This window comes from Chenopodium album, chromosome 20 (assembly GCF_948465745.1).
Source record: "Chenopodium album chromosome 20, dcCheAlbu1.1, whole genome shotgun sequence".
Taxonomy (NCBI): domain Eukaryota; kingdom Viridiplantae; phylum Streptophyta; class Magnoliopsida; order Caryophyllales; family Amaranthaceae; genus Chenopodium; species Chenopodium album.
This window is the reverse complement of record NC_137853.1, coordinates 5,437,805-5,464,800: the sequence shown is the minus strand read 5'-3', so window position 1 is coordinate 5,464,800 and position 26,996 is coordinate 5,437,805. Positions and strand designations below refer to the sequence as shown.

At 34.0% G+C, this 26,996-nt stretch overlaps 1 protein-coding gene, 1 long non-coding RNA gene and 1 pseudogene across 2 annotated transcripts; 2 read left to right on the top strand and 1 right to left on the bottom strand.

The window, feature by feature from the left end:
• Positions 1 to 9,172: 9,172 nt before the first annotated feature.
• LOC145597528 (uncharacterized) lies at positions 9,173 to 12,817 on the top strand. The gene is made up of 3 exons (XR_014103370.1): positions 9,173 to 9,366; positions 12,406 to 12,551; positions 12,681 to 12,817. It is a non-coding gene; the product is annotated as an uncharacterized LOC145597528 (long non-coding RNA).
• A 260-nt stretch (positions 12,818 to 13,077) lies between these two features.
• On the bottom strand, positions 13,078 to 14,143 carry LOC145597527 (NAD(P)H-quinone oxidoreductase subunit S, chloroplastic pseudogene; annotated as a pseudogene).
• A 3,899-nt stretch (positions 14,144 to 18,042) lies between these two features.
• LOC145596670 (uncharacterized) lies at positions 18,043 to 25,704 on the top strand. The gene is made up of 14 exons (XM_081652889.1): positions 18,043 to 18,470; positions 18,559 to 18,673; positions 18,753 to 18,835; positions 18,926 to 18,989; positions 19,079 to 19,196; positions 19,616 to 19,770; positions 20,502 to 20,555; positions 22,712 to 22,781; positions 23,570 to 23,695; positions 24,534 to 24,571; positions 24,715 to 24,765; positions 24,883 to 25,050; positions 25,132 to 25,244; positions 25,342 to 25,704. The coding sequence occupies exons 1-14, from the start codon at positions 18,277 to 18,279 to the stop codon at positions 25,463 to 25,465; spliced, it is 1,473 nt and encodes a 490-aa protein (XP_081509015.1). The 5' UTR covers positions 18,043 to 18,276; the 3' UTR covers positions 25,466 to 25,704.
• The last annotated feature ends 1,292 nt before the right edge of the window (positions 25,705 to 26,996 follow it).

The following is a 26,996-nucleotide window of genomic DNA, read 5'->3' as shown; positions in this document are numbered from 1 at the left end:
TAGTTTTGTTTTGTTTTTCGGGTAGGGAGCTGCTAAGAATTGACGGGATTTGATCTCAAGTATTGAAGGCACCACCGTCTCCATGTATTTACCGATTAAACTAGTTGGTATCCATGTAATTGTCGTCCATGTAGATGATAGATTTGTCACTTGAGGTTTGCTCTTTTTATTTTTTTTCACCTTTTCTTGTGTAGTTATGGTGTGGATCACTCAGATGTATATAATTTTTGAGATAGATTGAAGTGTTTCTTTACATAAAAGTATCAATCTTCCATGTTTTTCCCTTCCTTTTTTTTTTTTCCTTTGATTTAATTTTGTTGCTTACAGTTTAAAATACAAGACAATTAAGCTCACTGGTAAGATTAACTAAAAATTATGCATAATTCTTAATTATTTTCTGTGGACTACAGACTACAGAGTAATTAACAGGGGTTCCTTTCAATGCTAAAGAGAGAAAAAAGAAAAAAATAAAGAACTTTTTGGTGTTGTCCATTTCTAGTTGATTATGGTGATAGATATTGATTGCCATGTGAATTCCTATAGTAAAAGCGCTAATTACGCTCTCAATTAAGTGTCAATTTGGCAAAATAATAACTAGTTTTAGAAGCTTTTGTTAACATAAAAAATTAAAATAAAGAAAAGTTACGTAAAATTGGACCATAAACAACTTTGGTGACATATTGACGTATCAATTAATATTATAGATTTCCCCTCAAAAAAAAAAAAAAAAATAATATTATAGATTGATTAATTAATATGTTGGACTTAATTTAGGTGTGTGACGCTCACTAGTCGAAGCTTAATAAAAATTGATGGTGATATTTACATGAATGTCAATGTATTATAGGTCGATCATTAAGTTTAATTTGATACCTTATTGCCTTATTGGCCCTTGATTTATGACAAGATGAATAACAAGTTTTATTTCTTTAAATTCATATATACCAATCATAATTTTGTAAGGTAATAGCCTTTTTAGAATTACAGAAAAAAAATAAAATGAAAAGTACAAAAAAAATAGTGTATACAAGGAGCAATTTTTTTTTAAGTATAGTTACGATTTTTGTTGAAGGATTTTCTATTTTTCTGTAAATGTCAACTAGATTAGTTGATTACTCCAAAGTATATACGAGGTATTTTAGGAGAGAAATAATCGGAATTTCATACGTTATAGCCATACGTATGTAGCACCACACTCTGTCTAATTTATTCAGTATTTAGTTATTTCGGCAGAGTTGATAATCTTTGGTCCACCAAATAGAAATAGCGAAAAAGGTAGACTACCAAGTAGAATTTATTTTATGATAACGTCCACATACAATGATACAAGCAAAACGAAACAAACACAGGAAATGAAGAAACATTAACAGAAGTGTAATTGACAGCTTATTGGATTTTTTTTATTACAGCTTTTAACTTTGTAAGTAGTTCACATACATTATAAAGGTGATCAAAAAATTTGGATGATTGACCATTTAATTTATGGCCGAAGTTTAGGTTTGAACAACTAAGTGATTCAAGTGAAGCCGACTTGTAGGGATCGGAGGATGGTAAAGTAGTACATCGTATTTTTGTTTCAATGTTTTAGTTGATTTAAGGACGTACTTACGAACATAGAGTGTGACTACTGTAGAAACATCCCGTATATTTGAATTTAATTGCTAAGAAACCTAGGCTTTTAAGCGTGTGATTAGAGCCAGAGTTTTGAGGCTCAGATCAATGTAGATTAGAGTTCGCGGTAAGCTCAAAAACATGCTTCAATGTAGAGCTCACAGTAGGTGTATAGTCCATTAGGATCAGTAACTGAATAAGGTATTTGTAGCGAGCTAAAACTTGGTCCAAGAATTTATGCCTTTACATTAGAATTAAGAAAACTGACACTCAACCTCAGGTCCATTCAACTTCTACAGCATGGATAATCAATTAATCATTGTATTCATTGACACGAATTTAAAACTTGTTGATAACGCGAGCCAAAACCTTGAAGGATTCCTCACCCCTTAAGAATATCAACAAGGATTAGCATGGACATATATAAATTATGCACATAATATGCCTATCAAACGAGCTCTGAGACTCTTGTCAATTCGGCCATTGAGCTAACCATGATAGAATAGAGCCTTCACAACTGGCAGTCCATGAGTCCAAGAGTGTTTCCTCTGTATCCGGGAGAAAAATCATATCTATTGATTTTCATTATCAATTGAGTATTGGAGAAAAATATATACCGCCTATTATAGTCTGTTACTACCTCTTACATGCACAAATACACAATTACACATGTTCGAAATCAACCAGCAATAATGGCCTAAGGTTAATTTGATTAGTACAACATATATATTGTCGATCTCATGCACAAGAGCTTCTAGTACTGCATATGTTTCTCCGATCCATATATAGTCTGGCCTTTTCCTTTGTGGAAATATATCAGGATTTTGCTTAGATTTCTGTAATATTGCAACTGTGCTCGCTGAAAATGTAAAGTATTGATGGACAATTGGACATACGTACTAGGCAATCGGCATCCCACATAAAATTTTTGCAGTATGTTTGTTTCTGATTTATCATTGATAATTAATTAATTACAGAGTATTGTTATATACGAGTACTTATATTTATTTTTTTGTACAAATTGTTGTTTTTTATATACGTCACTTTAGATACTCAAGATTATTTACTCCGTACAACACTTTGTTTTTTTATTTCCCTAATCACAAGTTGTCTGAACTCGAATTACCTGCTACACGTCTATAAGTGGCATGAACTCATTTTTATTTTATTATCTCTCTCTCAAAATTTTAATTTGGAACTAAATTCACATGGACCTAGCATGTAATTCTACATCAAATAGTTGTTCAAATATCAAACTTCAAACCAGCAATTTATAAAATCCAAGCAATTATATTCACCACAATAGGCTAAATAATTGATGTGTGAACCATGCGTCTTAAACAATTTTTTTGATCAGATTAAATTACAAGTATGAAATATGACAAGTATATACTCTGCTAAAAGCCTAAAACCTTCCTATACTAAGTGAAGAATTCCTCTAAACTGATCTGATTCACTACCCAACCAGCCTTTTTTTTTGAAAAATAGTGAGCAAAAAAGTGGATGACAACTAGCGTACTTGGTTAACCTTAAGGGTTAACACCCAAGACTTGAGATCGAATCTCATCTACATCACTGCCTTTATAACTCCCTATAAACAAAGAAAAAGGACGAAAAATAGAACGACAATATATTAAACATGCACTCATACACTCTTCTTATGGTATTCCTCGTACTCTTCATCTTCCTCTTCTTCTTCTTCAACGATAGTAGCAAGCTCCAAATCATTAGAAACCCGAAAAGTACCGGGAACAACATTAATCCGTTGAGCAGGAAGCTTCATAAGCTCATTAACCACATCTTTAAAATCCAAAGCACCTTCCCCTTTACATTTTGATAACATCTTTGCTGCTTCTTCTTTTGTTAACAAAACTTTTACTCTAATATTATTATTGTTTTTGTTTTTGTTAGTTATGTTACTTACCTGTACTACCCCTTTGATGTTCTTCCCTTGCTCATCACAATCATCCTTGTCTCGACGCGATAAGAGAGGCTCCTTCAACTCTGAGGACATCTCCGGATAGTCATCCTCGCGGTCATAGCCAACAATTTTAGGGCTCCTTTGAAACCTCCTAGGGGGAGATTTGTTTTTCGTCTTCGTAATGATTTCAAGTAATTTGTCTACTGCAAACATTGTAAGCATGTTTAAGGAGAAGTGTATGTAAGCTTTCTCTTCTCTTTTATTCTTGGTTTTTAAGGGGTTTTTTTTAGTGTGTTTGTTAATGTGCTTTGGTAGTTGAAGACTTAAGGTAATGTTTATGGATGAAATTATTTAATTATGGATATTGGGAGATTAGCTCGATGTATATATATAATAAGAGGCAGAGAATAAATTGAAAGTAAGCTAAGAGTAAACAATTGGTGTTAAGCTTAGAAAGTCTTGCACTAAATAGCTAAAGTGGGGGTACCTTTGAAGATTCAAATTTTCATGTCTTTTCGATTGTGTCATTTTCTTAACAAGTAGTGACCCATCTTCCATGCAAATGGCTCCTTCTTAATCGGGGTTGAATTGAATATGCTACTTTGGCAAATAACTAAATAAGTCTTGGTTCTATATTACCTTATTATAATGAAAACTTGTTGCATGGGGATTTTAAGATTCAATGATGGCTACTATATGCCCAAAAATTCAATTCACAATAATAACTTGTGGCATGGGAAACAAGTTACAAATTAAAAACGACTATGTACTATGCCCGAATTTAGATGAATAGATCACACTCGAAAATTACTTGTAAGACAACAACTAATCGTACAAAATGTTTAAAACAATGAAACTTTAATTTTACCCACAAAATGTTTAAAACAACGAAACTTTAATTTTACCCAATAATGTTATATATTGATAACATAAAGTCATAAGTTATACATTTATTGATAATGTTATATATTGATAACATAAAGTCATAAGTTATAAAAGGTGCATCATGCTAATGTTTAAGTAGATAGATATAAGCTTGGGTTGAGCTCGGACCTCTTATGTTAAGGTATAAACTACTTCCTCCGTTTCTTTTTAGTTGACACGTTTCTTTAGTCACGTTTGCTGATGCACTTATTCAATCATTAATATCTTTAATTATCGATAAACAAAAATTATGAAAAGTTGATACTTTGAAAGTATATAAAGTGACGAATCTAACAAGATCCCACATGACTATATTTTTCATTACGTATAGAGCACAAAATACGGTCAAAGGGAGATGGATGAATAATGCTAAAGTCAAAACGTGTCAACTAAAAAGAAACGAAGGTAGTATAAACCATCTATGTCAACATAACTTCAAAGTACCTTATTATGAATGTGTTGCATCCTCAAAATGCGTGTAGTAAAACATTTTAAACAAGAAAATCAAACATAACACTAGACATTTAGACAAAGCCAAAATTAGTTGATTCAACTTTAGCACCTGTTGTTAAGATGTACTTGAGATTAGCTTTATAGTTAGATTATCTCTAATACAATGTGGAAAACTACTAATTTTAACATTTAATTTAACGTGACATTCTATCATTTTACAAAAAGTCACAAATAACAAATAATGTACAAGAGATCCGATCAATTTTAAATACCACTTCTAAAATTTTAATCTATAAATTAATTTGACATCTACAATGATAAATGTCATTAAACATCTAGAATAATAATATTAGCTTTAAACTTTTAACTTCTTAAACACGAACTTCAAACTAAATATCTTATTATTCCTTATGAGACAAAACTCACGAAAGACATAAGGTTTTAACTCAATTTCAAATTTGAAAAATTAATTATTTTTGACTGTCAAGATGACCCGATAAATGGGGTTAAAACATTTCAATATTCTCGTTTTTCTAGTGACTGATCGATGAGACTAGTTTTGGTATTTTTGTTTTTACTCACTAATCATCGAAGAAATTTCGCTTTTTCTTGCTTGAAGTTAGTAAGTGGACTATTTATCAGCCAAGTCATATTATAATTCTGACTAATTCAACACGGAGTAGTAGTTTTGAACGTTTCAAAGACATTAACAATTTATATATATATATATATATATATATATATATATATATATATATTGATTAATTAAATAACTAGTGTGTGGTTCACGCGATGCCCCGGGTTGCTAGTTTGTATTTGTTGGTTTCGAGTTTAAGTCTTGCTATAAATATTTTTTAGTTGCCAAACTCAATCATTACATAATGGAAACAAATAGTATAATAAAACACCAATTAACTTATCTAAGTTAACTATATTTTTGTTGGATAAAAAACACAATTTATAAATGGCTTAGATGGTAAGACTTGTAACTTAAGACTTGTTGATCTTGAGTTCAAATCTTGTTATAAGCATTTTTTTGTTGACAAGTCGAACTTAAAAAAGTGTCACGTGAAACATATTCTGTTTTTGGAACGCTTTTTAATATAGAAGTATAGATTACGCTCTAAAATATTGGAACTTTATACTACCTCCGGTCCAAGTTAGCTGCAACTTTGGAATATTTTATATTTCACAAATAATACCCCAAAGTTGCAACTAACTTGGACCGGAGGTAGTATAAAGAATATAAACCTACTCTAGTCTCTAGTGATAAGTACATACGTACAAATAAAATGTGTGTTTTATAGACTATAGTGTAATGTTGCCATGACATGTACGTCTTTGCAGTTCAAAGGGATCGTGACATTTTGGCATATGAGAGACTAGGTCTTCCATAGTTTATCAATTTATTCTTGGTCCAAATTAGTTAATAGGGCAATACAAATTACAAATGGAGGTGAGAAATTTGAACGTGTGATGACATATTATTCTACATAAGCTTTCAGTCTTAGTCGCTAAGTTAAGGTATCACTGGTTATCTTCCATAGTTTGCTAGTACTTTTTAGGAAACTTTTTACATAATTTGGGCTTTCTAAGCTCAAAATATGTTTTAATACCTGTAATTTGGGCTTTTCAAGCTCAAAATATGTTAATTAATACTTCGTACTTTATAAAGGCTGTAACTCTTATCTTAAACTAAACAACTTCTATGTACGTAAATTATGACCAAAGAATAGAGATAGACACATATCAAGTCGAGTCATGCTAGCCCAAGTAAGGGGCCATATCAAGCATTCAAGCCTCATGCTGTAGCAAACTTTCCTTGGAACGGTTCAAGCGAAAATCATGTGATGTCGGACACATGGTTACAAGCTTGCATGACACGACTTGACATAACATTTGAAGATATTGTGGATAGATCTTTAATATGAAGGATGTCGACATAAAAATCTGTTTGGCAAGTTGTAACAAGCTAAGCAAGTTGATAACTTATGGCGACCCTTGCTTGTTTTGTAGATGAATGAGTTGTTTAAATTTCAAATTAATGATTTTAGCAAGGCCTTAATAAAGTTGCAAGCTAGATAAGCTATATGATAAGATCGAGTTGGTCCGTAGTTAATACAGTAGAGGATGAAGATAGGATGCAAATTTGATATTGATTTTGAATAGTTGATCTAAACAGCTACTTAGTTTTGGTCATTCCTCCAGTCATCCTCATCAGTTGGCATATTATTATAAAGATAGGGCCTAGTCGCCTAGATAATTATTATCGATGGAACTTTTCTAAAATTTACTCTATACTTTTCTAAAATGGCTGTTGTAATGTATTCAAGAGTTCAAGTAAGTTGCAAGATGAACTCTCTCAAGAAGAAATTATACTAGGATGTTTTTTTTTTTTTTTTTTTTTGATTCATATGAGCCACAAAGGCGGGTACAACGGGGGGCGGGGGAAATTTCAGCATATGCTGGGGGTAAGGATCGATCCTGTAACCTCGAGGTTACGAGATGGGAGTGCTACCATCAAGCCAACTCCACATCCTTTATATACTAGGATGTTTGATGGTACGGAAATAGATTTTAAAAGTTGGGCCCAAGTCTTGATAGATTATACAAGTACAATTTATATTTATACATATCCTTTTTATTTTTTCCAATTCGTTGGTTATGTTTGGATTTTTTTTTTTAAAAAAAAAAAATTGTGGTCAGAACGTAACCAACAAATAGGAATAGAAATGTAGTTATGAACCTTAAGAGAGGGTTGAATCTCAAGTTGGATGCAAGGTAGGTCAAATATGTATTGATCTATTAGATACGAAGCACTTTCGGCTTTTCTTAATACTTGACTTTTATACTATCTACATACTCTAAGCTTACTGTCTTTGGTGATTTACACTTGAATGAAAACATATATAGTCATGTGTGATTTTGTATAATTTCTCTCAGATTATACTTTCAAAATATCAACTTTATACCACATCCGTTAAATGTTATGTGCGTGCAACTTTAGAGGGGGTTGCGGTTACCAAGGCAAAATTCGAACGATAAAGATTAGCTAGTGTAGTGGGAAGTAATTAAAGAAAGAGGAGAGAGAAAATGGGTCTGCCCCACTTAATTATTCAAATCTAATTTATTAAGTAAGGGTATATCGTCTTTTTAAGCTCTATTGTTTACTGAAATAGGAAAGAATGAAAAGTTGCACATAACCTTAATCATCCGTTTTTGGCAAAAGTTGCACATACCATTTAACAGAGGTAGTAATTTTTATATATGAGGAATCAAAGACATCGATGATTGAAGTTTTGCGTTCATAAGTATGAAAAATGAAATACAAAGTCTTATATGTGGGTAGTCACACGGTGTGGCCATCAATCATGAGAATTACTTCGTTAGTCTTATAGGGGTTAGTCGTTCAATTTTACAGGGGTTATTTCGTTAGTGTTATTGGGGTTACTTGGGGGGTAATTGTTCAGTATTATAGGGGCTACCAAATCAGTGTTATAGGGGTTACTTTATTCTTTTGCAAGTGGCCACATGGTGTGGCCAGCCACACACATGCTTCAAACATTTTAGAAACAGAAGAAATATTACTGAAAATATCTAAGTTGTATTGGAAATTGATAAACGAACCTGGACCGCACCTGTCCACTTTATAAGTCTAATAAAGTTTCACCTTAAAACCATATGACAGTAAGAAGAGTACCCTCCTAGTACAACTTTCTTGTATTTTTAATGTGGGATACACATCCCACAAAAACCTTTTATATACACCTTGGTGCATAAGTTGAAGTAGGTGAAAGGGTGTTTTTTTTTTTTTTTGTTACTTTTTTAAGACTTTAAAATGAGCAGAATTAACCCACGGGTGTATATATACTCACATGTGAGCTTGTTCATGGATTCAACAAAAATATATGATATGGATCAACACACACACCCAAAAAAAAACCTAATTTGACCTAGGCACACCATGATACTAAATTGAGGCCAATTTTTAGCTGCCATTTTAAAATTGTGACACAATACGCAGCTAATGGGTCTAGTCTTCTTATGGGTATGTAAATATGGGCCTATATAAATAGCCTTAATCCTAATTTGACTATGTGGGCCAAATCCAAACATCAATAACGAGATCACAAACCAAAAAAAAAAAAAAACCGCGAACGGAAAAGCGTGGGTTGTGAATTGTGACTAGGTCACGTTGAAAATCTTGAACTACGGCATTCCCCACCCCACACCACCACTTACCACTACCCGCAAATCTGCGTTTATCTCGCGTCCTATTTCATCTCCCTTTTTCTAGACGCAGACGTTTTTGCTTTCATCTTTCCTCAACTTTCAAAATTATTTACAAACTTAATTAATTAAAATTATGGCTTCTGCTGTTTCTGCTTCTCATGCTTTCAAGAGGATCCCTCGCATCAAATTCCCCAAACGTCATCCTAAACCTTCTTCTTCTTCTGGTTTTTTTTTCTTTTTCCTTTCGTCTTTTTTTACTTTCTATTATTAATTTGCGTGATTTATTATATTTATTGAGATGTTGTTTGTGTATTGCATTTGTGTTGCTTGTTTATTTATTACGTTGATGGATTAGACATGATTTTTAATTTTTAATTATTTTGTGTAATTAAAAATTTTGGGGTTAAATTTTAATTTCTTTTGGTTTATTGTTAAACTTTCAATTAGCAGATTAATCTTGATTGGTTGAAAATTAATAACATTGATTGGTAATTTTTGTGGAGTTTTGTTTGATGGTTGAAGATTAATATTAGATTTATAGATTTGTTGCTCATGTTACTAGGTCAGGTATTGTTGATGCCCTTGATGGATCTATAGTTTTGTGTAAGAAATTGGACGTTTTGTGTTGCTTAAGATTTGGTCAATGTGTTGTATAGGCTTATGTTGCACCAAAAGGGAAACAAGCAACCCAAATTCCAAATTTGGGATTTGTAGATATATGGTATTGCAATTCTCAAACAATTTGGAACCACGAAATCATTAATGTTGAAACAATGTGTCAATAATTTCGCCTCAACCACTAGAATTCTATGTTGCCAACTTGCCATTATTAACAACAAGGACATAAATTTTAGGATTTGATTCATATAGCCAACCTCTTTCATTGGGACTAAGACTTTGGCGGTGTTTTTGTTGTGGATTTAATTTGGATTTATTCAAAGGGATTGTAGAGGGGCAAATTTATTTTTAGATTTGAATTTCCATGAGGGAAGTATTCTTGGGTTATTTAATGAAGACATTTCCACAAATTCTCTAAAGGGCAAATTTTAAGCTTGAATAGAAATATGCCTTTTAAGATTTTTCTATGCATTAAAGTTTAGTGATTGTAGTTATTTTCTACATTTTGTTTTACTTGCACCATTTCAATCTTAGGGGACTTGGTTCATACAGTCGACCTCATTCTTTGGGACTAAGGCTTTGGTGACGGTGTTGTTGTTGTGGATTTCGTTCGAATTTATTCAAAGGGATTATTAAGAGGAAAAGTCATTTTAAGATTTGAATTTCCATGAGGGAAGTACTCTTTGGTTATTTAGGGAAGATTTTTTCCGCAAGTTTCACTAAAGGATAAATATTAATTTTGAATAGAAACATGAATTTTGAGATTTTCCGTACATTAAAGTTTGGCAAATATTGTTACTCTTTACATCCCATTTTACTTGCATCATTTCGATTTGCGCATTTTCTAGAAAAGGGAAATTGTGGAGAAAAAAATATGAGTGAATCAATTTGGGACCCAATCAAAGAAGGAAAAAGTGAGGAAAGTTATAAGAGGGGGGGGGGGGGGGGATGTAACTTGAAACATTCTAAAATGGATGATGGGGCTTGTAAATTGCGACGCGAGGATTCTTGGAGCACAAAAGTTATTTCAGTTAGAGTTATGGCAAGTGGTTTGATCTGCAGTATATAAGATTTGTTTTCTTGGTTAAATGGTTTAAGAAGTATCGTATGATTTTTCACTTTTGGTTTTAAGATGATAGGATTGAAAATTATGACTAGGCAATTGAAGACGAGGAGTGCATTTCTGTGTCTATTAGGAGTAACAAAGTTTGGTCATTGACCAGCTAGGAAGTAGGAAGCATGGATTTTTTTTGTCAACTAGCTTAGTGTGTTTATTTACAAGCAACATGCAGGGAACACAAATAAGGGTGTTTTGTCTAACTAAAAACCATGTTCATATATTTCTCTTATATTTTGGATCTATAAACATAAAATAAAGATAGACAAAACTTGGAATCTCACAGGAACAATACCAATGTGATTTAATAACCTTTTTTTGGAACCTTATGCCTGATCGATGAAATATTGAGACAAGGAAAGTAATAAAATATATATTGACACCTGAACTCTACGTTTTTAAGGCAAAAGATTCAAGACCCATCTCTATCTCTCGTTTCAACTTTCACTTTCCAGCCTGAATAATTCACTCAATAGCACCAAGACTGGTTGTAAATTTTTGGCATCCATATCCATGCATTGGACATTAAGTGTCACATTTAGTGATTTACCATCAGCCATAAACAAGAAGTTTTCTCACTCTACGTATAAGTTTTACTTGTACTGTACCTATGTCTATATCTGTTCTTGTGCAACCTAGTTAACAATAGTGGTTCACGAGAGGGAGTCACTGGTAACTGTTTGCTTAGTGGAGTGTTGTAAATTTCCTTGGTTTGAAAAAGTCTTACAAAAGTAATATGTCCAATATGAATGCCCCACGCACAAGTCATTAAACAAGTTGATCACACGACCTTAATCCCTTCCTTTTTGCCGGGGATCAAAAGGAAGGGGGGGGGGGGTGTTAGGAGCTGAGATACCTAATAGGTTGTATTTAGTGTTGGTAGTAATTTTTAAGTTTATTTGAAGAGTGTAACTTTGAATCTTTGATGGGAGCTGCATTAGGCAGTTTGTTTACATAGTGCAAAAAATTTATATCTACAAACTGTCCTGGGACTTGGCAGTTCAGACTCTAGCATTTAGGCCTTGACCACTGGGCCATTGCCCATTGCAATTAATTTCTTAAAATAAAATCTTAAGGAATCTGTAAGCTGTAGTTTATCCTTGAAGTTAATTTTGTGATCCAGTTTCTGTCTTAAGCTTTTAACCTCCTATTTTGATGTTTGATCTATAATATCCGCCTTTACTCTCTGAATACAAGTTTCTGACTTGCTGTTATTTATCTCAGTGATGATATTGACAATGATTCTTCGATTAGTGCTGTCTTTCTTGCTAGCCTCTCTTTATGCTTAAATTTTAGTACTAAAATCTAATCTAAGGCCGTCTACCTTGTTCCTATTGATATTGTTTGAAAAAGCTGTGCTAAGCAATGGTCTTCTGTTTCAGAAAATTTTGAGATTTGACTACTTATATCTAGCTTAATGGCTGACTTTAAACATTTGGGTAATTATTGCTGTGTTTAATTTTAACTCCTAACTTATCTGGCTTTTTTTTTTTTTTTTTTTTGTTTTTTTCCCTTTCTTCTTTGCCAGAATCTTCTTCCCCATCAACAGATGAAGCTTTGAAGGCGTTCCTATTAAGGTCAGCTTCCAGCAACTCCTCCTTGTCTGCCTCTGGGAGGGCTTCTGACCAGCCCAAGCGAACACCAGTATCAAGTGATGAGATGGAAGCTATACTGGTACAGCATGTTGTTCTGAAATGAAACTTTTTTTATCTTTTAACTCCCCTTCCCCTCTGAAGTCTTTGAAATCTCAACTTCATGTTTCCCTAACTACTTTGTTTGCCCTCCTTTTATTTCTCTTTGCAGTTGGGTGGCTGCGTTTGATCTCACTGAAGTAGTCAATGGCTATTTCTCACAATAACATTTTTGTGAAAAAATTGGTAAATTGGATTTCTTATCAGATATTGTTGCTGCTGTTTCAGCCTCAGTAAAGATTAAAGAAGAGGCAGCATAGGTAGGACTGGTCAAACCAATTGGTGTATACCATACCATTTATTGATATACCATATATTGATATACCATTTGCACTTTTTGTGGTACTATGTACTGTTGATTATCATCTATGATTAAATTTCGGTTTTTCAGAACCGAAGTTCCTTTTGTTATTACTTTGTATGTGCATTAATCTGTTAACTTAAAGCTTCCTGGGAGTTAGATCTGCTCTGCCTGTTACTTCCATATCCAGTTGATGTTTGGATTATCATTAACTTGGAACTAATGATAGATTAATAGATTCTGTGGATGCAATAGATATATAATTACAGGGAATATGAGAAATTGGGAATGTAGAACAGTCATTTACTAGAGTTTTTATTCTGGGTGAATAGAAGAGAAGTTGCAGCTTTTGATCTGTACAATACAAACAAGACTAAAGATAGGTCATTGGAAGCTTACTGAGTTATTTCACTACTTTCTGTTTCTGACGCCTGCTTTTCAAGCATTTCAATCATAGGCTCAAGCACAACAGACTTGGGATTTGTCATTGGTGGGCCCTTCTCTCTCCTTTCGAGCTCCTCAAGCCTGAAGGTAATCAGCCTATCCCAATTCCCTCCTTCAAACAGCACTCCAGCCTTGCCATCAGTAATCCTCTGCACAATTCCGCAGTACATATAATATGGATTGTTTTTATTCTTAACAAGGGCGATCATCCCGGGCAACAACAATGGCAGCTCAGGTGGTTTCGGCTTCTTGGAGGTCAAAACCATCTTCATGTCTTCACCTCCTTTGTTTTCTGTCTTAGGAGGAGGTGGGTTTTTCTCAATGAATTTCTGGAGACCTTTTTCGCCTCCAGGAAATCCACCAGTTAGGCCTGAGAGCTCCTTCTCAAATGCATTTTCTGGTATAACCTCATCAATGCCTGAGTCTGCAAATGCTTTTTTATCCGGTTCCTCTTCATTACCATCGGTTGTTTGTGGCTGATTCTGAATGTCTCTTTTCAGCTCTTTTTCGAGGCCTGCTTCGCCATTGCATAAACCTCTGCCACCCAAGATTCCATAGAGATCAAATTTAGCAGTGATTGCTGGTTTATTTGAGATTGTTTTAGGACATGAAGTTGAGATTGATCTTTGGGTTAATAGTTTGACGTGATTTTGGCCTAGAAATTGTGATTTGTTAAGGAAGACACCTTGGAAGCTAGGGGGTGATAAGGAAGAAGATGCCATTATTGCCTAATTCACTTTGCAGGAGGAGAGAGACAGAGAGTTGCTGAGTGTTATTCTGATTTCTGACCACAAAATTTATGTGGGGTTTGATTCGGTCCTATCTTACTCACTTCCACTTATACATTTGAAATGTTAGCACGAGACAAAAGACAAATGCCTTCAACTAATCGATTTCCTCTTTATATCCTTATTAAGATAAAATCGTGTACGAAACCATCTCATACTCCGTAATAATAAAATTACTGCTATGACTTCTAATGGATAATTACTTCTATACGGAATACATTTCAGGGGTAACTTTAAATGCTCTCTTTAACTTTGTGTAGATAAATATGAAAATGCCATCTAAAATCTACTTCGTTGTCCAAGTTTAGTGGTTGATTGAGAGTTGATTGATAACATACCACTAAATTGAATTAGTAGCTATTTATGGATACAATTAAGGTCAAATTTTATTTAATATCTGTTGACATGTGAAATCACAAATCAGCTATTTGTGGACACAAGCCCTTTGGTATCGTTCAAGCAACATTGAATCAAATCAACTTTAAACTGGTAGGTTTATTGTTACAAGTAATCATTTTAGCTTTTCCAAAAAAAAAAAAAAAAAAAAAAAAAAAAAAGGTTTATTAATCATAAGCTGTTGTGGTCGGCATTCGGCAATTTAGTTAACGAAAATAATATACTTCGTATTACCCTTACAAAAAAATTTTTATCCTCTATTTACATTAAAAATATACGAGTATTAGATTTAAAGAAATTTTGTAAAAAAACACCCTCAAATACGCGACTTTTCAAATTAATCACCTTTTACCTTCAAAATGCAAAATTAGTAGTTATCACCACCCCTCTTCTATTCCGATCTGCTTTTCGATTAAAGAGTCCATGTGTCACCACCCTATTGCCCATTTATCATATAATTTACTATATCGTTTCTCATTTATTGACTCGCTTATTATTGACTTGCATTGAACCAACAAAAGGCCTCTTCTTTGTTCTAACTTTGACTAGCCCGAATCATTGGTCTAGTACAATTTTGTTCCCCGAGTGCAAATGAAATACAAGAAACACCCATAATTGAAGTGGAGGGTAAAACGGTGATTTCCATAGCTAAAATCGGCAATGTTTTCCGAGTACAACAACAACATTAACGAACAGTTCATTGGATATAATCATCACAATAAAATGATAATGATTGATGAAAATAAGACGTATTCTTCTACCATTGGTCAATCTCATATTTTAAATTCTTAAAACCAGCACTAAACACAACAAAAAACCACGAACTCAAACCCCCCCCCCCCCCCCCCCTTTCCTTTTCTGTCTTCAATCTCTCCTTTCAATCGCCAACCCACTTCGCTTTAACCTTTATTTAAAAGGTACTTCCTTTTTTTTATTTTTATTTTTTGTTGTGTTTTTATGCTGAATGGATTTGCTTTTGCTTGATTAACTACTTGAATTTTTCCTGGGAATTTTGCAAAATTTGTACTTTGTTGTTGATTTAGCTTGTGATTTAATTTCTGTATTTGCTACTAATAAAATTTGGAATATGTTTGACGATTTCATGATTATGATCAATTATGTATACGTTTTTTTTTGTTTTAATCTTTTTGGGCTAATTGATTCGAATTTAATATGGGGTTATGATGGAGTTGAGTTCAATTTCAGTACTGTAATTGATCATTCAAAGTATGGTTTTTTTTTTTTTTTTTTTTTGAGGGTTTAGGGTTCGTTTGGAGGGTGGTGTATGTGATTATTTGACTTGTGATTTGGGATTTTAATTTAGGATAAAGGGCTTATTAGTTAACGCCTGTTGAGATGTTCTGTTTTGAGTATAGTTCAAATTTGGATTTTTTTTTTTAAAGGTTTTTGTAAAGTGGGTGAGGATTTTGAGCAATTAAGTTGAGAATGCTAAAAAGAATGTTCTTGATTGGCTATTTAGCTGGATCAACTGAGGGCTGCTTTTTAAAAGCTGTTCAATTTAGGCAATTGACATTCTTGCTGGGGTTTCGGGGTGAGGATAGATGATTGAGGCTACATGGGAGTGAGCAGGATTTATTAATTGCCAAGAGACATCGTATTTCCAATTAATGTGGCTGCTTATGATATTTAAGTAATGGTAACTGTTGTTGGAATTGCAGCTGTGGTTGATAAGTTTGCAATGATCTAGTATTTCAAACTCCACATAAATCATTGCAAAGCTCATGAATTGATAGAATCGATGTGCATACCATTAACCGGGATTAGTATTTATATGCCTAGCATTGTTGCCAAATATGTAGCTAATTTGAATCTCAACGTCCTCTAAGTTACATGAACCTAGATATGAGTGTAATTAAGTATAAGGTTGTGGGAGAACCTAGATTTATGATGTGGTGATTGTGGATTAAAAGTGCTACAAAATGTTAGTTCGTACAAGTATTGTACTACCAAGTATAAATCCTTATTGTTCTCTACAAATTTGTGGTTGACTATAGTTTTCATGCTCGACTTAGATCGGGAGAGTTAGTTGTAGATTATGTTGCCTTCACTCATGTCATGTGAACACAGGTGAGACTAGGACTGCTAGAATGCCTAGTTACTTAACATGGCCTATAAGAAAGTATTAAGGATTCTGAAAGAACAAAGCTTTATTTTCTGATGATTGGAGTCTTATTTCCTCTGGGAAAATCCATCTGGGATTCTGATTAGGCTAGAATGCTGGGTATTTGACTATATTGTTCTCTTGAGTGTCATTTGAAGACTGCATTAGCTCTGAGGCAAAATATGGGCTTACAATTTGGTGCTAATTTATTCCTCTTATTATATTTTAAGCTTCGTACATAATTATTTTCTTCATATAGTTTAAGTTGCCTGTAATCCTGTACTACATTAATCCTTGGGAACTTCTCATAAGAGTGCCAGTAGATATCTATTTTGAGGTTTAAGTTTTTACTTGCTGCAATGAAAATTTCCTCAACATGTTATAGTTGTCCGGTTGTCCCACATGCCTTTTAAGAGTTTTACATCATAATTCTATAATTTTTTTTTTTTACTTCCATGAAGTTGCAAAAACACTTTATTTCTTAGATCTTTTATGTTTGCAGGGGCAGGGAGATGGTATTATTGTAACTTATTTAGTACTTTGTAGATCGCTTAATTTTATAAGTGGAACTGTGCTTGGCATCAGTTTGCTGGTAGATCTTCAGTCACAGTTATAGGTTTTCACAAAGATTAATATATCGTACTTTGTATCGATGTGGGAAGGGAGACTATGGAGCTCCCTTGTTTTAATGTCAGGTTAGGGAAACAGAGGGAAAGTATATGGCTTCCATCTTTCTTAACTTCTTAATGAACTTTCAATGTTGAAAGTTTTCCTCTATCCTTCCTTTTCTTCCCTACTTTCCTCCCCTGCATTCTAAAAAAAGCGGAAGAAGAATAGATTTTGGATAAGTATATTAAATGTATAAAGATTTACTTCATATTAAGCAATTTGGATAGCTGATATTAGAGATTCCAAAAGTTGAGAGTAGAAAAATTGCAATGCAAATAGTTGGAATATTACTTCCATTTTTTTGATATATATAATATGAACTAAAGCAAACATGGCACTTGTTGTCCAGGTTCATTTAGATCGAGTGAAAAATAGTTAATTTAATGTCAAATAATTCATTGTTATAATGTTATTTATTATTGGTGGTGTACTGCTGTTTGGTTTGGTAAAAGGTGAATAATCAATCATTCAATCAAAGCCTTAATCCCATAAGAGAGATCGGCTTACATGAACCAAATTTGATTATTCCGTGTAGTCATCAACATATATCTTCTGAAAGGAGAATAATGCATTAGAAAATTGATTGGAAATGAATCGACACATTCAAATAAGCTAATTAGTGGAGTACATTGAACAGAAGATTTGCATTAAAAGTTGCCCAATTATACTTTTAAATAACGATTATTTACCTTATGTCAACCTTTTAGAGTAACATGGACATATGGTCATATGGTTCCATGTCTGTACATGTGAAAAGAAAATTACTAATCTTTCATTTCTACTTTATCCTTACACTTGCAAATTTTGCAATTGCTTTTGTTCAATATGCTGTTGGCTATATCCTTAAACTATGTGCTGATTGCTGAATAGAGTCAATGTTTTTGTTCTCATTTGCTTGAAGGATTATACTAATGACTACATCCTTCCTCAGTGTGCTCACCATGTTGTATAAATTTTGCAGCTGATTTGAAAAAAAGGCATTTCATTGATGGGTGATGGTCCTAGAACTATAGAGATCATACCAGATTATTTTGAGGCTTCAGCTTCCGCAGATTCTCCCCTACCCAGAAGTTCAGATACCTCAATATCTGGTGAAGATTCTCCTCATACATCAACATCTGGCACATCTCATTTAGATAGAAATTCATTTTTCTCAAATACAAGTACCAACGGTGCTTCCAGGTACCTTTATTAGTTGAAAAGAAAAGTCTAATAGTGAAGTATTTTTTTAGTTGATTCTCACTATTATTTTTCCTTCCTTTGACTTCAGCATAGTTCAGAATCGTTCATTTTCTAGGAGCAAGTTGAAAACTGCTTCATTCATGTTGAGGTTATTTAGTTTGAAGGGACTACGAAATATCACTGGTCTTAATGGTGAAGAAAAGGTATTCTTTGCTTACTCAATCCCCATTTATATTTGTGATAAGAATGTATATCTGACTCTTTTCTATCTTTAATTCACAGGTTGAGCTGAGTGCTGTAGAACTAGAATCCCTTCGGTCAGAACTTGCTGATGTAGAAGAAAGGGAGGCTCATTTTAAAGCACAGTAAGAAATGCTTCTCTCTTCCACTTGTATACATGCATTGAACTAACCAGCTACTTGTACTCTTTCATTAACATGTTCCCGCTAATGTAGGTTGGAACATCTTGATGAAATCTTGCGGCGGGCTCGACTATCAGGATACTTAAACATGAGAACAGTAGGATTCTATTGGTAATCTTTCAGTATTTGGACCAACTTTAATACTATATTGCTTGATTTTGATGCATTTACTTTTGAAATCTTTAGCGATGGGCGGCACTACCTGGCGAGCTGCCTCCTATTGATGATTGTGATGTCGATGACTGGGTTCCTCGCTTTACAGTCCTGCAAGGATCATGCATCTTCTTTTACTTGTCTTCTACAGGTATTTGATTTCTCGGTCCATCTTCGAAGAATGTTTATTTCAGGTGACATTTTTAATGACTGGAACTGTATTATTCATCTCAATCATTTGTGATTGTATCTTTGATTCATAACATGCTCCCTAGATGTGTTGTGTTCTTAAGTCATATGTTTGTTTTGTAATGGACTTTTTCTTGAGAAATGAAGAAGCTGATTTTTACTCTCTTGTAAAGCTATGGCCTTCTAAATTGTTGTATACCTCTTCTTTCCCCCCCCCCCCCTTTTTTTTTTCTGGTGGGGTGTTGCCACATGGGTACATTTGTCAAAGTGTTTAATTGCCTTATTTGTATAATTGTATGCTTGTTTGAAAGGGTTGTCAATTTGTAAAGATTTTGATAGCATTTGGATTTATTAAGTAATAATCTAATAAAGCTGCTGCAGATTTGAGTCCTCAGGATTCAGCTCTTCTCTCCGATATTGATGAAGTAGGCTCATTGCCATGCATAGTCCGAGAAGGTGAAGAAATTTGGCACTGCTTTTACATTGTTACACGTTATGGACTTAGAATTGAATGTTCCAGCGATTCTGAGATACAGGTAAATCCAGTAGCTGACGCTTCACTTTTTTGTACTTCATATGTGATTTGCTGTTAAAGATGTCTTTTCTTATCCGGGGCAGATTTACTTCATTTTGTCACTTGTTAATTGCCTATGTGAAACTAATAAATCTTAGATGTGCACCTTTTGGCGTGTTCTCAAATTTTTTTTTTTTCTTGAGCGGACATTTATGAAATTTGTGTGAAAATTCATGCTATTTTGTTTTGTAATATTACGTACTCCCTTTGTGTCATAAAGTTTACACACTCAACCTTGATCATTCATACTCCGTACAAAGTATATATCGAGACTAACCTAACAATCTCATATTACTGATTTCCTTGTGTATGAATCACTTTAAACTGACAAATTGGGTAATCTAAATAAACTGATGGAGTATAGTTGAGGGGTCATAGACTGTTGAACACAAAAACTCATATGTTCATGTTTTAGCTTTGTAAAGAAAATGTATCATTTTTTTGGTCCAAATGAGGTGTCAATTCTCCGTACCCTTATTTCGAGGTAAAATACAGAGCCCCAAGTGAAACAGATGATCATCCCCGTTTATCTTTGTTGTATGCTTTCGTGTTCAGCAGGAAGAAGAGGATAAAATGACCTTTTTTTGCTAGAAAATATGTCCATAACCATGGTTGCATGTATTGTAAGTGTAACTGTTTGTGTAGTGTTCTAGACCATTTTCTTGATACTTGAATTGTAACTTTATTGCACAGGTTGATTCTTGGTTAAGAGCATTACGAACAGAGTGCAAGCTTGGACCTGATAAAACTGACCCCGGTGATCAAAATTGTGAAAGCAACGTTCAGCAATGTATATAGCTAGAAAAATAAGGTTATTGAGAATCTGAGTTTGATGTGCAGAAATTAATTATTGTGCTTGTAAATATAACCACATTCAAGGTAAATAAAATAAGGCTAATTTCAGGTTTGCTAATCAGCTAAGTGCTGCAGATCGAACTTTTTTCTTTGCCAATTTTACCTTGTACTCTGTATTACAGACACCATTGTTCACCACTTCAAATTGAGCTCCCGTCGAATTCCCCCTCCTGGAAACTTCTAATCAGAGGACTTGGCCTTGGCCATGGCCATTAAATACAAACTTTTGCAGTTGTGCCCATCCTGTTTCCCTGTCGTGACTGTTAGTCTGTTCTGTCTTCTCGCTAGTTACTGTCAAATTAAGTATTTAACTGGACATTTTTATTGAAAGTTAGTTTCAGACTTTCAGTTCGTTTTGATTCAAACGTTTGATTTGTTTCCATATAAATCATGCCCTTATCGTCAATTCCTTAAGAAATCCGTTCTGACAAATGTTTTTTGAAACAAGGATACGTAATGTGAAGTAGTTTTTCAAAGTCCGTTGTTGTTGTTGTTCGGGAAAGTGTCTTGCTTGCAAATAGGATGATCACTTAGATACTTAACTTGTCAGCATTGGAGTAAAATTAGGTTGTGAAGCAGTGTACGTAGAGTAAACTCAACACCATTACAAGGCCCACGTGATTTGTGAAGCTTTGTTGCCTTTGCTGGTGGAGGCGTAGTTTATTGCTAATTGATATATTGACGTCGTATATGTGATCCATGAAAATGTATTTGCAACTTTCTAACGGTATTTTATTCATACTTGTAAAGATGATAATTTAATGATTAATCAAATTTCTTTTCTTCATTGATTTACATGTATTGAAGTTTGGATGATTTGTGATGATGATCTCATTGTTATTTGAAGTTCTAGTACTTATTTATGATTATTTTACATGTAAATAATTTACTCAAACAAATCATACATGATAAATATGATAGTATCATGTTTACAATCCGTATGGTTTTGCGGTTTGCAAATTGTCTTTTCTATTTGTGATGCAAGTATTTTTTAATTTCCGGATCCTACTATGGTTGTTATTTTGTTACTTTTAATTAGGCTGTGGTGAAGGTTGTGGACTTGTGGCTATGTGAAAGAGAGGAGAAACGAAAGGGAAGGAGTAGAGAGTGAGGTGAAAAAAAATAAGGTGGGGTGATTGTTGCTTGTTGTTTGTTGGTGGGGTGGGGGAAGGGGAAGGTGGGGCCGTGCGATGGTAGGTCCGTAGGTGGGCAAGAGATGGGAAGGCCAGGGTGCGCCAAGGGTAGCTAGTCCAGGGAAATATAAGATAGAGGAAATGGAGAGGAGAAGAGAAAGGGTTGTAGAAGTGTCATTTATAATGGCAAAATTGAACTTCATAGCGAGCTAGACTTCCCTTGCATTCCTCACACTCCTAATATATTAACATTATATCTCCTTTGCATTCCTTGAACAAGAAGCTCACTTTTAAAAGCTGTAAAGTAATTGCTTTGTATGTTTTATAAGCAATGACATCCATATTCAGATCCATGATGTAATGAATACAGATTCAGTTTTTAATCAAGTATAAAATCAAATATAATCGCAAATATAAATCCAAAAGCTTGAATGCTTGGACTTCATCAAATTCGATATAAATACTGATCTAATATCAATAACTACAAATATTATGTATCCATCCCAATACGATAACAATATAAGTTTGAGTACTCGACTCATAGTCTCATACAAACAACCCTAATTGACCTAACTTCATCTACAATATACCTGATACCTAGATTAGACATGTCTCACACATTTAAATCAAATGTATGGATTCCTAATCAAAAACCTAAACAAGGCAAGTAAAGAAATAAGCAAACTAACAAAAGTATTTCCAAATCTCCAACAGTAAAAGTAAATAAGAAAGCATCAAAATCCTACAGTACCAATTACTACTACTATAAAAAGAAACCCAAACAAAACCCTTAAAACATCACTACTTACTGTTGTATCGATCTGTCACTCTAGTAACCTCACTCCCACTATCTTCTTCTTTTGTTAGAGTTGTTAGTTTCTCTCTCCATTGAAAAATATGAGGTCCCACATTTACAGATCTGCTTCTAGGGCTGCTCGCTCTTTTCTCTCTTCTTCCAAGAACTCCGCCTCTCGCTTCGTTCCTGGTACTCTTTCATTCTCCTTGATCGTTATTCAAATGTCATGTTATTTTTAGATTCATTTAATTGTATTGTGGTTGTTTTCGCGCTTGTCAATGCATGATTTCAATCGGGGATACTATACTACGTGTAATGGTTATTAGTAGTAGATGTTAATTTGATAACATAAATTGAGACGAGTCTAACAAGACCTTATTTATTATTATAAATCGTTATAGATTGTCGGTGTGTGAGTATTGTGAAATGCTAAATGTTGTATCTATGAATAAACGGAGGAAGTATTAGTTATGATCTTTAGTGTAGTAACTATGTCTGGATTTGAATTGAGGTTAAGTTTTAGATTGTTGCTTTTGATTGTGTTATTATGTTGGTGAAATGGATGTGCGTATAAATCCTTAAATTAGGGATATTTTGATTTTTAGGTTATAACAAATAACAACATAATTTAATTAAAAGGATAGAAGATTGTTTGACTTTGTTATTTGAAAAGTGGTGGATTGATATATGAAATTGAATGCTGGAGATGGAATTCATCTTTGATTTGCTTTCTCAATTAAAATGATATGTAGATAGTTTTGGACTTGAAATGCATGTATTATCTATGTTGCTTTGTGTCTTCACTACATCTTGAAGTGTATGGTTATATAAAAGCTGTGTGCGTGTAGCACGAAACGATATGAAACGGTTAAACTGGACGGGTTTGATTGTGCTTTCTTGAGTATATTTGTTTGTTATCGTATGATGGATTAAGTTTAAGTATTGTTTTTGAAGAATTTATTGTGTTTGAATTGCAGAAGGACGAACTGTGGCTGCTACTGCTGCTGTATCCTTGAGAGGAAAAGCATCTCACTTGGCTTCTCTCGGAGGAGCTAATGCATCCGGAACATGGTTGTCCACCGCATTGGCCATCCCTGCAGCAGGTGCCAATAGTTTGCCCTTTCAATGATTTTCTTTTCATGTCTTTTTTTCTTGTTGTTTATCATTTTGTGTGATTGCTGAATTATAGAACTACCTGTACCTCTCAAATTTTGGGACTAAAAGTTTAATCAATGGATAATTTTGAAGGGTAATTTGTTTTTCTACTAGTAAAAAGCACCAAATGGTACTAATTTGACAACTTTATTGGGACCCAAAAAAGAATGCTTTTGACATTAAAATTGATATGCAGAAAGACAGAAAGTACTATATTTGTGCTTATATATGGTAAAGAAATACATATATTGTTTGTTCAATTTGTAATGACACAATAATTTGAGGAACTGGTATTTTTTTTTTTTCCTCCCAATTGTTTTCCTGTAGAAAGTTTGTATTGCTGAAGACTAAATGAGGAATTTTATTCTTTATTCGCTTCATTACAGCTGTCTATCAGTCAATGCATATTATGGGACTTTGTAAATTGGAAGTTAAAACTAAGAAAGAATTACATGGCATTGACATTTTTTATTTATTTTGAGTGGGAGGTAGAGAAGCCTTGTACCTTGCTTTATTTTGGCTTCGTGACATTCGGAACCTCTTCCATATGAAATTGTAGAAGAGCAGCCTTACCACTAGCTAGAGTTTTAGTGGCAGCAAGCTTAAATCTTGTCTACAGAAACTAATTTTATGCTGTTTATCAATGGGGTCAAGAAGTAGTTTCTTTCTATGCATTGTGTGATAGGTTATTTCCTGAATTTCTGCTGATATGTACCAATGCTATTGGTGTTTCTGCTTATTTTCACTCTCTAATATGCTGTTTTCCTTGTCTGTTTCGCAATGTAGCTTACTTGCTTCAGGACCAGGAAGCTTATGCTGCTGAGGTACCTGCTTAACTTTTGCTGTATTTACTTCTTAATATCTCTTCATTCTTGTAAATTGTAATGGCTGAATTTGTATCCTGCCAAGTACTCTTCGAAATCATGGAAAGGATATTAAGAGAGATTTCATACTGAATTGTGTGTAGATGGAGCGTACATTCATTGCTATCAAACCTGATGGAGTTCAGAGAGGACTGGTAAGTATTTTTCCAGTGCCTTTTCTTTTTTCATTGAGTGTCTACCATTGAAATTCACAGCTGGGACAGCCTTTTCGTTCTTTTTTACTAACACAGATGACTGTTCCACTGTTTTAGATCTCAGAAATCGTAGCACGTTTTGAGCGAAAGGGTTTCAAGCTTGTTGCTATCAAAGTAGTGGTTCCTTCAAAGCAATTTGCCCAGAAGCATTATCATGATCTGTCAGAGAGGCCTTTCTTTAACGGACTCTGTGATTTTCTGAGTTCTGGCCCCGTGGTCGCTATGGTGAGAAATTAGTTAACAATCTTTTTTTCACGAGAGACGTGACTTCCAAATTATTTGTGACTAACTTCCTTATTTTCATAGGTATGGGAAGGCGAGGGAGTTATTAAATACGGAAGGAAACTCATTGGAGCCACAGACCCACAGAAATCAGAACCAGGAACCATCAGAGGTGACCTTGCTGTTGTCGTTGGAAGGTATTACTACTTTTCACTAATGATTTGGATGTATACTGCTTGCTCTTAATGACCAACTTTTGGGCACTGTTAATCTGACTTAATTTTTTGAATGTAGAAATATTATCCATGGAAGTGATGGCCCAGAAACAGCTAAGGATGAAATCAACCTTTGGTTCAAGCCTGAGGAATTGGTCAGTTACACACACAATGCTGAGAAGTGGATCTACGGAGAAAATTGAAGCAATTGAAGGGGTTATTGATGTCTCAAATTAACCCTATTTTCCTTATTGCAGCTTTACTTAGGTCCCATACAATTGGGATAGAAACAAAGTTTTACGACAATAAATTATAGGCCCTGATTTCATCACATTACTTACTCATGGGATTAGATTTCTGCAATAATGTATTTCAGCTCCTTAATTTTGTTCAACCAAATACAACTTTTAGATTGAAATGTTGAGGAAAGTGAGCCGACCAATTGACCATGGTGTTTATCAGTTTATGTGGCTAAAAATTCTCCTAGTTTTATGTTTGGTTGGCAGATCTTTGGAAGTTGAACTTCCTTGGTTTTGAAGGATCAGCATCACAGCGCGTATTTTATGCATCCTTGTATCAAGGCAGTTCTACGTTTATATGCATCAAGGGCTACAGCTTTTATTTAACTGAAAGCCCTTAGGTGATTATCGCCTTGGCCTTTGGTAGGAAATGCCTTCTCTAATGAGGGTCGAAAAATCGGTGTCGATTCAGGTCATTGATTGGGTTTGGATGATTGTGTCCATGCCTATCCAATTTTAGATCGTGTCAGTTTGGATTTGGTTCGATTGTTTGGAGTTAGATTAATTTTTAACTCTTCAAGCAATAGTCCTCTAACTCCTCCCTATCTAGTTATCCAGCTTATCACTATGTTCCCAATTGTCTTCGACTTTCCCTTCTCTACCTCCTTCCCCCCTTTATTTTCCATAAGAATTGCTCCCTTCACTCTAGTAGCTCTCCTAGTAAATCAAAATAACTAATCACAAAGTTAACTTTCGGGCAAAGAGGGTCATCCTTGACAAAAATGACTTCAGAATTGGGTTGTTGTGGCAATTTTAATTTGACGTAATCATGATGTTTAATTACTCCATTTTTGTCGATTTGTTCCCAAAGATGAATGTACTCTCACACAAAGATATATTCGGATGAGAGGTACTGGATGAGAGTAAGAGACACAAGCTACATACTGGATGTACAAAGACTTAGTATTGTACAACTACAAGCTTGTGGATGTACAAAGACTTTGTACTAAAAGAATTAAGAAAGCTATGGATGGTATTGTATGTGAATTATAAAATAATATAAAATAAAAAGGTATTGTGTATTACAAATCGCAGACAGTTCAATGAACGGAAAATTGTGATGATGAAAGGTTATAAGTTCTCAAATTCATGAGATAACAATTAGAATTAAAGGTTTTTTTATTAATACAGAGTAGTCCGTAATCATTAAATGACAGATCAATAGTGTTGTTACAGGAAATTAGCAAAGCCAAAGAATTTCAAGGCTTGGCTAAACCTTTTGCATGCCCTAGGCAAAAGCTAAAGAGGTCTATTATGCGCCCAATCAATGAGTCAAGGGGATAAGTGGCATTTTTCTTCTTTAACAAACATTTTTGTACAGGTAATTTTACAATCTTTACTCAACAAAAAGACCAAAGATAAAGGTGTAATTTGTGCAAATAGTTTTTCTATATTGCATTAACTTGTACATATGGTCATACGGTAAAACATCAAT

What these genes read in the sequence shown, in the direction of transcription:
- LOC145596670 (XM_081652889.1), top strand. Translation starts at nt 18,277, where the DNA reads ATGGGTGATGGTCCTAGAACTATAGAGATCATACCAGATTATTTTGAG. An exon ending in AGGAAGCTTATGCTGCTGAG is followed by an intron (nt 24,572 to 24,714) that starts GTACCTGCTTAA and finishes AATTGTGTGTAG; the next exon opens with ATGGAGCGTACATTCATTGC. An exon ending in CTTGCTGTTGTCGTTGGAAG is followed by an intron (nt 25,245 to 25,341) that starts GTATTACTACTT and finishes TTTTGAATGTAG; the next exon opens with AAATATTATCCATGGAAGTG.